This window comes from Vigna unguiculata, chromosome 10, assembly GCF_037176805.1.
Source record: "Vigna unguiculata cultivar grain cowpea cultivar isolate G323 ecotype 2 chromosome 10, ASM3717680v1, whole genome shotgun sequence".
NCBI classification, from domain to species: Eukaryota; Viridiplantae; Streptophyta; class Magnoliopsida; order Fabales; family Fabaceae; genus Vigna; species Vigna unguiculata.
Window position 1 is genome coordinate 46,261,668 of NC_140801.1, and position 12,129 is coordinate 46,273,796.

Genomic DNA, 12,129 nt, shown 5'->3' on the forward strand with positions numbered 1-12,129 from the left:
AGTTCAAATACTTTTTAATCCTTAAAATTTAGACTATCTCTGAATTTATTTCTCAAACTAATTTTTTGTTTCTAATTCCTTAAATTTAATAAATGAATATTGAAATATTATATACGAGGAACTAAAATAAGTTTTAAAATTTTATTTATAGTTTAAAATCTAGAATTTAAAAGTGTTTTAAAATTTTATAAGCTTAATTAATAATATTGTGTGTGTGGAGTGTATGGAAGATGTGGTGTTGCAATGAGATCTATATCCCAGATTGCCGACCGGTGAAAGAGTGATGTAGGAGCTTCACTCATCTCAACACATGCAAAACAATAAAGCATTCACACTCTTCATCTTCCAATAAACCCTTCTTCACTTTCATTCATTCCCACTTGCATTCATCAACGCGCCCAGCTCCAAAACGCCATACCCCAATGCTGTTTTGATCCCATCCAATACGGTTTCCGATGGGTCACGTGAACCTCCCTGCCTCAAAGCGCGTGGGTGGCCCTCGCCAGTGGCGCGTGCTGGACGTCGTCACCGCGGCGTTCTTCGGCCTTGTCTTCCTCTTCTTCGTCCTCGTCTTCACGTCCCTGGGGGACTCGCTCGCCTCCTCAGGCCGCCAGACGCTGCACCTCTCCACCTCCGATCCGCTTCAGCGCCTCCGCGTGTCGGCGGCCATTGAGGCTGGGCAGCCGCTCGTGATCGAGGCCTGCCCCGCCGACACCGCCGACCACATGCCGTGCGAGGATCCGAGGCTGAACAGCCAGCTGAGCAGGGAGATGAATTACTACCGAGAGAGGCACTGCCCGCCGCTGGAGAACACGCCACTCTGCCTCGTCCCGCCGCCCCCCGGGTACAAGGTGTCGGTGCAGTGGCCGGAGAGCTTGCATAAGGTATGTGCAGTGTTCTTAATCGTGAGAAAGTGATACAAAGTTGGTGAATGATGTTTAATTCGTTAATTACAAGTGTGTTAAATGCTTGAGAAAATAGGTTATATAAAGTTTAAAATAGTTTTACAGTGTTATGCTGTCATATCAGGAAGTTTGTGGATTTTTATAATAATTACCATAGAGGTGAATTCTTATTGAATGTTAGTGCAAAACTGCTGTAAGTGTCAGTATATAGCCATTATTAGACTGAGATTTTTACATTGTTAACTAATTAGAAACTACTCTAGATGTCTGACCTATATGAGGTGATATAATTGGCATAGTTAAATATGTGGAGTATTTATCCCTAAGATTGTGTGTATGGAAAAAAAGATTCTCGTTTAGAGAAATTTCTTAAATGAATTTCTCTAACATAACATATTAGTGTATGTTTGGATGTAAATATTTAGAGTTCTAAAGTATTTTCGCTCTTGAAGCTATAATCTTTTTCTTCTTCATTTTGTATCTGGGAATTGGGGAATGTGCATTGATTTCAAAAAGCGTGTTTCTAACTTTTATCCAAACATAGCTTTAGTCTTTAACTCCTGACTGAGAGCTGTTGTGAGCATAAAAAAACTTATAGAATGGATAATACAAAAAGTTAACAATCTTACGAGAATGGTAGTATAAAAGTAAAAAGCTGTGCATTATAATAAGTACATTGCAATTAGAGCTCTATATTTTGAGTAGAATGTGGAATAAAACCGCAGGAAATTTCTAATAAAATGTTCCTATTATTTTAGGGCAGTCAATAGAAGGACACTTTTTTCACTTATGGTGCTTTGCACTAGTTCTACTAAGGGAGCTATTATGTTAGTGTTTGACAACTGAATAATTTTCACGTTTGGAAGATAGGAGTTTCTTTTTAGTGTTTTCAGGCATGTGATTGGTTTCGTTTAACTGTTAGCATTTAGTAAATTTTTTGGTGTTTGAGCAGAGACTTTTTAAAAATAATTAATAATTTTAATGCTGGTAAAATTATTTGGAAGCCAAGTTTTGGAGCAACCTACGATATAAAAAAAACTGTCTACGTCCAGGACATAGGCAATTATGTGTTTCAGAAAAATGTTTTCGATATTTGTCATCAGTGATCCACCTTTCTGAAAGCACTCATGCGATCTCTGTAGATATGGTATAGCAACATGCCATACAACAAGATTGCTGACAGGAAAGGTCACCAGGGATGGATGAAGATTGAAGGTCCGTACTTTATATTTCCTGGAGGTGGCACAATGTTTCCAGATGGAGCAGAGCAGTATATTGAAAAACTTGGTCAATACATTCCAATGAATGGTGGTGTTCTGAGGACTGCTCTTGATATGGGATGTGGGGTAGGATCTATTTTACTGTTTCCTTGAGACCTTTTATTACTAAAATTTGTTGTTATTTAGCATGAAAATTTTTTCTCATGTTTACAGGTTGCCAGTTTTGGAGGATATTTACTAGCTCAAAACATATTAACCATGTCTTTTGCTCCAAGAGATTCACACAAATCACAGATACAATTTGCACTTGAAAGAGGAATACCGGCTTTTGTTGCCATGCTTGGTACTCGCAGACTACCATTTCCTGCATTTGGCTTTGACTTAGTCCATTGTTCTCGGTGTTTAATCCCTTTTACAGCCTACAGTAAGTTCATTATCGAAGCTGACCTTTGCAGATCTTGCAATCTTCTAAATAGGCATCACTAGCCTAATGCAGAAACCTTGCCTTGCAGATGCAACTTATTTCATTGAAGTGGACAGATTACTTCGCCCTGGTGGATATTTAGTCATTTCTGGTCCCCCTGTTCAGTGGCCTAAGCAAGATAAAGAATGGTCAGATCTTCAGGCTGTGGCAAGAGCTTTGTGTTATGAACTGATTGCTGTAGATGGTAATACTGTGATCTGGAAAAAGCCAGCAATGGACACGTGTCTCCCCAACCAAAATGAATTTGGTCTAGGCATGTGTGATGATTCAGATGACCCAAATATCGCATGGTAATTTCCAGTAGGTTATTGCTAGTTAATTTTTCCTCCAACTGTCTTTGCTTCACATTGGTTGACATTGATAATGTGTTAACATCCATTGTTTGTGCTTGCTACGCATTTGTTTCATACGGACATGGTGTAATGGCACTTGGGAGAATGCTGTTGTTATTTGTGTATGGACTTCTCATAGTGTTTAATTGAGATTCCGCAATTAAGATGATTTATTTTGCAGGTACTTCAAATTGAAAAAATGTGTCACTAGGATGTCTTCTGTCAAAGGTATTGTTGGTACAATTTCCAAATGGCCAGAAAGGCTCACTGCTCCTCCAGTAAGGTCCACGATCCTAAAAAATGGTGCTGATGTATATGAGGCTGACACTAAGCGATGGGTAAGAAGAGTTGCATTCTATAAGAATTCTCTAAAAATAAAGTTGGGGACTCCAGCTATACGCAATGTTATGGACATGAATGCATTTTTTGGGGGTTTTGCGGCAGCACTGAATTCTGATCCTGTGTGGGTAATGAATGTTGTTCCATCTCACAAGCCACCCACTCTTGATGCAATCTTTGATAGAGGCCTTATTGGAGTCTATCATGATTGGTAAGTTTTATGCTGCATATTTTTCATGTGTTTCTCTTAAAAGGCCTTTTTGTTTTATCATTTCACTTTTGTTAGTCAATGGTTTACCTTACCTTATATACTTCACAAGTGTTAATATGACTTAAAAGTTACTCTAGTGTGGGAAATATCATTGTACTTGATGATAAAGATTTTTCTTACCGTTACACTGTAGACTATTTAATTCGACTTCTGTTTCTGTAATTATTTTGCTTACAAGTTGATTCCTGTTCTGAAGTTTGACTTGTTTAGTGGCTTTTTCTTTTCCTGGCGCTTACTACTTCTATATTTTATCTTGTGCTTTTCTATGCTCTTTAAAAAAGTAGTGATAATTTTCTAGTTTTTATTATAAAAATGAAAACTGAAGTAACTCACCTCTTGTTTTAGATTGTTAATTAGGATCCTTCTTTTAGGTAGAGCCTTTGAACGTGCATTAGCGTTTAGAATGTACAAATATTTGAAATTTGAGTTGTTTGATTAATGCTCCCAGGTGTGAACCTTTCTCAACATATCCTCGCACCTATGATCTGATCCATGCAACAAGCATTGAATCACTTATAAAGGATCCTGCCTCTGCCAAAAACAGGTATTTTCATTCTGAAGTGCTAATTCAAAGTCACAGTCCCGGCTTCTTCTGCATTTTCCATATTCGTCATGGGACTATTTGGGGTCCTGATAATGTGATGGAATTTTCGTTTATTAATTTTAAATTTCAATCGTTGTTTTCAAATATTTGTTAACACGAACAATTGGGTAAAACGTTAGCAAAAACTTGCTGCTACATTAACTGACTTGTAGCTCGTTAGTTTCATCTTAGTTTTGTACCAAAGTAAAGTATGCATGTTCTTACGGTCATGGTTTTACTACTTAATAAACAAAAGATTAAAGTCAAATGTAGTTCTAAGTTGCCTAGATTTCCAATTTTCTTCTATTAAGTTTCAGATGCTAGCAAACACAAAGTGAGAGTATTTGTCATACTGTATCATCCTTGCAGAGAAACTATTCACATAAGTTATAAACTCACCCTGACTGCTTCATTAATTCATTGCAGATGTAACCTTGTTGATTTGATGGTGGAATTGGATCGAATTTTACGCCCAGAAGGAACTTTGGTGGTGAGGGATACCCCTGAAGTAATTGAAAGAGTAGCTCGTGTTGCACGTGCAGTGAGGTGGGAGCCCACTATATATAATAAAGAACCCGAATCACACGGCAGGGAGAACATTCTAGTTGCAACCAAGACTTTGTGGAAGCTCTAATGTTCATCCAACTAACATAGCTGCGTCATTTAGGTAAAATTTCCTTCTCACCGTTTCGGTGGATGCGGTTTTTAAGGCTATCTTATCTGTGCATCAAAAGGATGCAGTTTCCTTTCCTGTTCAGTGTTTATATAAAGAGAGAGTAAGGTTAGGATCTGAGAAAATGAAAAAAGATGTGAGGATTTTGTGCAGTTTTATATGGAAAGCACAAGCTAGTGTTATATTTTCTCTATAACCATAAGGATAACTTGTAATTCAGTACTTTTATTTATCATTGTTTATTTATTGAAAACATCCATCACTGATCTAATTAGCTATCTAACTCACCCCTAATTCCCATGTCTATGAAGACTTCTTCCCTGATTTTGTTTCCAACTACAACTACATTTTTTCTAAGATTCCCAGTAGAGGCTGTGCTCTTCAAGCTTTAGTCATTGTTTTTTCTTATGAAAATTGTGCTCAATGTTTGATGATAGAAAATGGATCAGAGTGGATCAGAACATAATAGAGAGGAATGAATTGGACTGAAGTTGATTAAAAATGTCATCATATTATTTGAATATTTGTAATGTCATGAAACAAATCTTTTATTTCATCATTTGGAAAATAGACAAAACAAAATAAATCATAACTATAGTTTTGTCTTATTTTGCTCTTCATTGAAAGTGCAGTTGTAACGTATGTCTTTTCACCATTCTAATTCTATCTTATTTTCTTCTTCATTGAAAGTGCACTTGCTATATATGTCTTCTCACCATTCTAATTTTATTTTATTTTGTTCTTCAAATATAATTGCATGTCTTTTGCTTTTAATTTAGTTTCACTTGTTTTAGTTTAAGTTTCATAGCATATATTTAATCTTTATGTTTAGACATTTCACCACTTTCAAGCAAAAGTTTATTTTAATGTTCATCTTAATAAATTATTTTTCTTTCTCATTTAATGCTTTTGTTAAATGGTAATTTACGGATAAATAATTGAAAATTTATATAAAGATAATTTTTAATTTCCTATATTTATTATTCAAAAAGATATATTAATAATTATAAATATTATGTACAATCCTCTCAATAATGACTTGTACAGTAAAATCATCTTTTTCTATAAATTTATTTATTTTTGTTCGTCGTATAAGTTTAAAACTTCAGAAGTTGTTAATCCAAATAAGAAGTTACAATTATTTTTTTAATAAAAGACATAGAAATCAGATTTTACCCGAAAGAAAGATACATCAATTTTTAAATATATCACATTTGTCTCAAATGGGAGATGTGGAGAAAAAGTAATTAAAGCTGTAGAGGAAAAATGTAATTATAAAATATATTTTTCGTTCTTTAAATGAAGAACTTCGGAATAAATCTAAGGAACTCAGATACATTTTTTCACCCTAATTTTAGCGATGATGACTTTCTCTACAAAATTATCTTTTCACTTTTCAATATTCTTTTTTAACGCAAGTAAACTATTGAACTAATTTTGCATAGACTTAATTCTAAAGTCACTTAGAAAACAAAGGGTTAGTTCAAACCCAATAACATTCCATAATTATTTATTCTCATCTTTGGAAATATTGTTTGGAATTGTTCTGTATCTATAAAAAGGAGAAGAAATGTGAACGATCACTAACAACTGACCCCTCAGTTGGACAGAAACTCATCATCACAGCTCTCACAAGAAACCCTAAAAATATCTATAATTTACCATTACATGAAAATATTATTAAAGAATAACAAAATTCACTTGAGACCAAACTAAAACCAAGCCCATAAAAAGATAACAAGCTAGCTATACATTAGATATAGAAGATTTTTCCAAAATCGTTATTTTGAATTCAGATAAAATTATATATTTAAAAAATAAAAATACATTATTACAATTTAAGAATTTAAATATTAAATTCAAATAGGTAAAAAATTATTAACTTAAAACCCATAAGTTTTTAATTTTTTGAACCTAAAACAATGAATTAAGTTAACTTAGCTTCAAACCATATATAAAATATGTATATCTTACATCTATCAAGTAAATAATAAAAAAAAAACTCACATTTTCATTTAGATAGTCCTACATATTTTACATGACATTAATCGTAGTTTCCACAAAAAAAAAAAAAAAAGAGAGCTCAGGTAATGCATTCATTTCATCTACATGTTTGAGATGAACACTGACCATAGACTAGACACCATAGGAAAAAGAGAGCTCAGAGTGTGCATTTGTTTCATCTACGTGTTGGAGATGAATACTGACCGACTCTTCAATCAAATGCTTTGATCATCACAGCTCTCACAAGTGTGCACCAGCCGGGAATCGAACCCGGGTCTGTACCGTGGCAGGGTACTATTCTACCACTAGACCACTGGTGCTTTTTGATTTCATTACTGGGAATTTAAGTATTATATAAGCACAATATGTTTTACCACCCGTTGTCAAATGGAATAGGCCATGAATGAAACATAGGTAGTTAATTGCTTTGATTTGGTAAATTATAACATTGTTAAGTATACACCGTTGGAAATAATTTAAATTTCATTATATTTCAGATAAAAAGTGATTTCAATTCCTCATATAAACTCAACTCAGATCATATAATATTTTCCGAATAAACCCATCATGTTTCATTTGTGTTATATTACTACTATGCTGATACATGCAGACTGAAATATACAAAAATTAAGAAAGCGAAATCATGGTTGAAATTGATTTTAATTTGATGTCCCACACCAACTAAAATCATGATTTGGTAGTGCACGTGTCCCAACTCATGAAACAAGAACCCTTCAGCTTTCAGGTAAAGGTTTCATGATCTGATATTGTTCTAAACTGTAATAATGGCCAAGAACATTGCTGAACTTGTTCACAACGAAGTGCACATAACAACAAAATCTGTGAAGTGATTGAAGTGAATTAATTATAAAGAGTATCTGGGAAACATGATCCCAAAAAAAAGTTGGGTGCAGAAGGAAGTTGAAGGTGGTTGAAGATTGGGAAACACAGGGCCATGAGATATGTATAAAAACAAAAAGGGAAGGCAAATTATTGAGCAAAAATTTCTACCCTTTTCATCTAAATTCATATAACATAATTAATACTGCAGAGAAGTGCATCTGCAACTGGTTTTTGTTGCAGAAATTCAAAGCTCTGCAACAATGCAGAGCCCTGTTGGGAGCATCTAATATGAGCTTCCTATTTTTGTTTTTTCTTTACATCCTTTGCAAAATAATAATAATAATAATAATAATAATAATAATAAAGGTATTATTTTATTAACAAAAATTATTTTATTAAATTAAAGATTTATTAATAAATTTGAGAGATAAATACTTTTAAAATTTAAATAATAAGACTGTAAGTGTTATTTCATTAACAAAAATTTGGGAGATACATATTTTTTTTAAAATTATAAAGAGATATAAGTGTGATGTGATTTATCTTATAAAAGATTAATGAAGACGTGGATTTATAAGAACATCGAGTCTTCATAAAGCAATTCTTATATTGTTAAGCTTTTATATCCTATTTTTTTTATAAAAAAAATATTTTTTGAAGTGAAAAAAAGTGTTGGATCACTTATCAAAATATTTAATATGTTTGTTTGATGTTTAATACTTAGAGTAAATCATCACATGAAGATTTTCTTTAGAAATAAACTATTGCTGTGGAGGGAGCACATATAATAATACATTGAAGAGGATATATTATTGTTTCTTTACCATTTTTTTAAAATAATTTATTTATTTTTATTTTAGTTTTCACACTTATCTAATTATTTACAAAAAAATCTAGGTTAAAATGAATACTACGTCCATCTAAACTCATTTCCGTTTTATCTGAGGAGCTCCATTAATCGAATACGGGATAAATATAATATAAGTAATACTTCAATTTTTTCAATTTAAATATATATATATATATATATATATATATATATATATTCTTCATTCATACTCATTTATTCTCGTTCTGATTTAAATTAATTACTAAAATAGTTTATTAAGTAACCTAAAAAAGTATATGTATTATTTTTCACATTTATTTTAATTTTTGTTAATAATATCGGTAACAATTACTATTCACAAACAAAGTTTAAAGTTAAAATTACTGGAATCTTATCTTAATTCTATAATTTACACTATAAATTTGAATAGATAACTACATTATTTATTGAGAATAAATTAATAGCCTGATCATAAACTTCCATTAATAATTTCCCTACTTACAAAGTAAAGAAACAAAAATAATTTTATAATTGGTTGATTATGTTTTTAGTAAAAATTTGGAATGTTTGTAATTTTAATTCCATGAATTTTAAGAAACCTATTCCCCCAAAAGACCAAAGAAAGAAAAATATAATTTTAGTCTCTAAATATTAAGAATAATATCCTAAACATTATATTTCAAATCTTAATTTCTAAAAGAAAATTTCAATTCGAAAATAAAATAATATTTTTAAAGTTAATAAAACAGTAAAAGTTGCTCTACAAGTCCCCAAAATGTGTTGGCATTGAGAAAGAAGAAAACACAGTTAAGATATGATGAAGCATTAACTCTTGTCATCTTCTTCTTCAACACTGCCTTGTGATGCATTCAATGTGTGTGCCACACGCGCACGTTAGGTTTAACATTCTTCTATATGCATGTCATTTCTCTCACCTTTCTAACACTTTTTACTTCAATGTTTAACAAAAATCCAACGTTAAAAAGTTACAGAGAGAAAAGTTTGTTCCCACTGTCACTGAAATGTCTTTATAATAAGAGTGTTAATCCATATACATCATTAAGACTGGTTTTTTTTTTTGGAAGAATGATACCAGAGAAAGAGATCAGATCGGAAGGATCAGAAAATGAGATTGGTTTTGTTCCTTTTAAAAGGTTAGAAATGATTTTAGAGTTATTTAAAAAGTGAAATTTGTGATTGTATAGACTAATTTGATATATTATAAAAATTTAATAAATAAAAAAATTAGATTATCAAAATATTTTTATTGTTAAAAGTAATATAAAATGATATATGAAGTATTTAGAATTATTTTTATAAATTTTATTGATTTATTGAAATTATAAAAAAAATTATTTATAAAAAATAAATAATACAATATATTTAGTTTGAAAATAAATTTAATATGTAAGGTAGGAAATAATTTATTTATATGAGTATTTTATTTTATTTTTAATAATAATTTTAGAAGTAATAAATTTTTATTATCACCATAATAATTTTTTATTTGTGTTATTAATTTTTATTATGTTGTTTTCATAATTAGGAAAAATGAATAAATCATGTGAAAAAAACTAAAATATAAGAGAATAATTTAGTAAATTGAAATGTATCACACTCTAATCTCATCCTGCACAAGGTATTGCATTTGGAATGAATCTTCCTATCATCGCCAACGTGACCTTTTATCATCCCAAAAGAACAAAGTGATCACATATTAATCCTCTATTTCCATCTCACATAAACAGTAAATCCTCCCATTAGAATACAGCGTAAAATTGCATATACCAGCTTCATATCTATTTATTTAAATATAAATCTATAATTATATTAATTTAACTAAAATATTATACTATCTAAATAATTGTTGTTATGAAAAAAGTTTAAGATGTCATGTATTTCCATGATAACTATGTCACATAATGGTTATGAGAGTTTAAGAAGATTTTTTTTAATGGTTATATAATATTTGGATGTGTTACGATTGACATATGTAATTTCAAATACTAAGTTAACCAACAAATACACTAATTTAACCAAAATTATGATTCAATAGTTTTTAGTGTATATCAAGTTGGGGTGAATTTTATGTTGTTATTACATGAGAATATGTAATAATAAGGATTAGCAGGAGACATAATTAACTTTGGCATTGACATTGGTGGTTTGTTGTGAAATCATAATTTGTGTACTTTCTTTGTGATGATAAAGGATATATATGTGTCAAAGGAAGATATGATTGGCATATGTAAGTTGGAGAAAGTATTTTATGACTTCAAAATTGATTCACCTTTTGTTTCCCTATTTAATATTCCATGTGTCAATGCTTTGAATAATGTTAATGAACACATGAATGATGATGACATGCTTATTTAGGTCATCTGTGTTATGAGTGTCTCAACCTTCTCAGACAATGAATCTCAACTTTTCATTCTCTCATAATGTTTTTCTTCTTTAAAAAGATCATCCATTGTGATGTTTTTGGATCGGAGGTGAAAGTAAAAAAAATAAAAAAATGATTTTAATTGATTTAAGAGAAAATAGGAGGAAAGAGAGTTAAGATGAAATGTTTATAATAAAATTGGATGATGTTGTAGAAGAAAGAATAGTTAAGTAATATTATTAAGTTATAATAAAATTTATATTTATGAGTGAGTATGAATTAAAATTTAAAAATAATTAATTTATAAAATTTCAAATAATATTTAAATTTATTTTAATAATTTTCATCAATTTACACAGATTTAAAAAACAATTAAAGTTTTAATATATGTAATTTTATACTTCTATATAAATTTAGTTTATTTTATTAATATTATTTAAAAAAACAAAATAAATCATTGAAATTTAATTAATTTATTTGAATTTTAAATAGAAGAAAATTGAATTTTGTTTAAAATCAAAGTAAATCAAAATATTAATTATCTAACGTGATTTCACGTTAGATACTTTAATTATATTTAATTTTTGTCTTAATTTTTATATCTTTTTAAAATTTAAAGTAAATTTAAACTATTTTAAATGGTGTTTAAATCCATAATTATTGGATTGATTAATTAATTTTGTTAATATTGTTAATAGTGTAAAGCGAAAAACATAATGGATTGTGTTTACTAAATTATTAATAAATTAAGGTTCAATTATTTTTCTCCTTCTCGTCTCAATTTAAAAATATTGACATCAAAATGAGAAAATTAAATAATATATCACAAATGTAAAAAATTTTAAAAAACAAAACCTAACCTGATAGAAATCAAAATCTTTTTCCAACAGGGAAAATTTTCAAATGTTGATTTTATCTTCTTTTTCACCTCATGATAGAAATCAAAATCTCACACCCCGCATTTCCATCATCTCAAATCCATTTAAATTAAAAGATGAAAAAAAAAATTCCACTTGTTCCTCTTCAGACAAACATTAAATCGGGTAAAGTGTCCACAATAATTTTCTGTCGTGATTTAATTCACTGCAATATCTATCTCCTTTCATAAACCTACTTATGATGGAAAATACTACTTCGCTATACATTTATTCATGCCACTCAAAATTAAACTTAAATTTTTTTATGCATATATTGTCATATAGACCCCTAGATTTCTTCAATTATTTTTTCAACTTGGTTAAAAACACAATTTAATACTACAAT

General features: G+C 30.2%; 1 protein-coding gene and 1 non-coding gene across 2 annotated transcripts; one reads left to right on the forward strand and one right to left on the reverse strand.

Annotated features, from left to right (window-relative positions):
- The first annotated feature begins 232 nt into the window (after positions 1-232).
- On the forward strand, positions 233-5,078 carry LOC114167447 (putative pectin methyltransferase QUA3). The gene is made up of 7 exons (XM_028052542.2): positions 233-884; positions 2,048-2,251; positions 2,339-2,549; positions 2,638-2,899; positions 3,123-3,491; positions 4,000-4,095; positions 4,561-5,078. Exons 1-7 carry the CDS (start codon positions 456-458, stop codon positions 4,766-4,768), a joined length of 1,779 nt encoding a protein of 592 aa, XP_027908343.2. The 5' UTR covers positions 233-455; the 3' UTR covers positions 4,769-5,078.
- A 1,982-nt stretch (positions 5,079-7,060) lies between these two features.
- TRNAG-GCC (transfer RNA glycine (anticodon GCC)) lies at positions 7,061-7,131 on the reverse strand. The gene has a single exon. It is a non-coding gene; the product is annotated as a tRNA-Gly (tRNA).
- Positions 7,132-12,129: the final 4,998 nt, after the last annotated feature.

What these genes read in the sequence shown, in the direction of transcription:
- LOC114167447 (XM_028052542.2), top strand. Translation starts at nt 456, where the DNA reads ATGGGTCACGTGAACCTCCCTGCCTCAAAGCGCGTGGGTGGCCCTCGC. An exon ending in GGCCGGAGAGCTTGCATAAG is followed by an intron (nt 885 to 2,047) that starts GTATGTGCAGTG and finishes CGATCTCTGTAG; the next exon opens with ATATGGTATAGCAACATGCC. An exon ending in CTCTTGATATGGGATGTGGG is followed by an intron (nt 2,252 to 2,338) that starts GTAGGATCTATT and finishes TCATGTTTACAG; the next exon opens with GTTGCCAGTTTTGGAGGATA.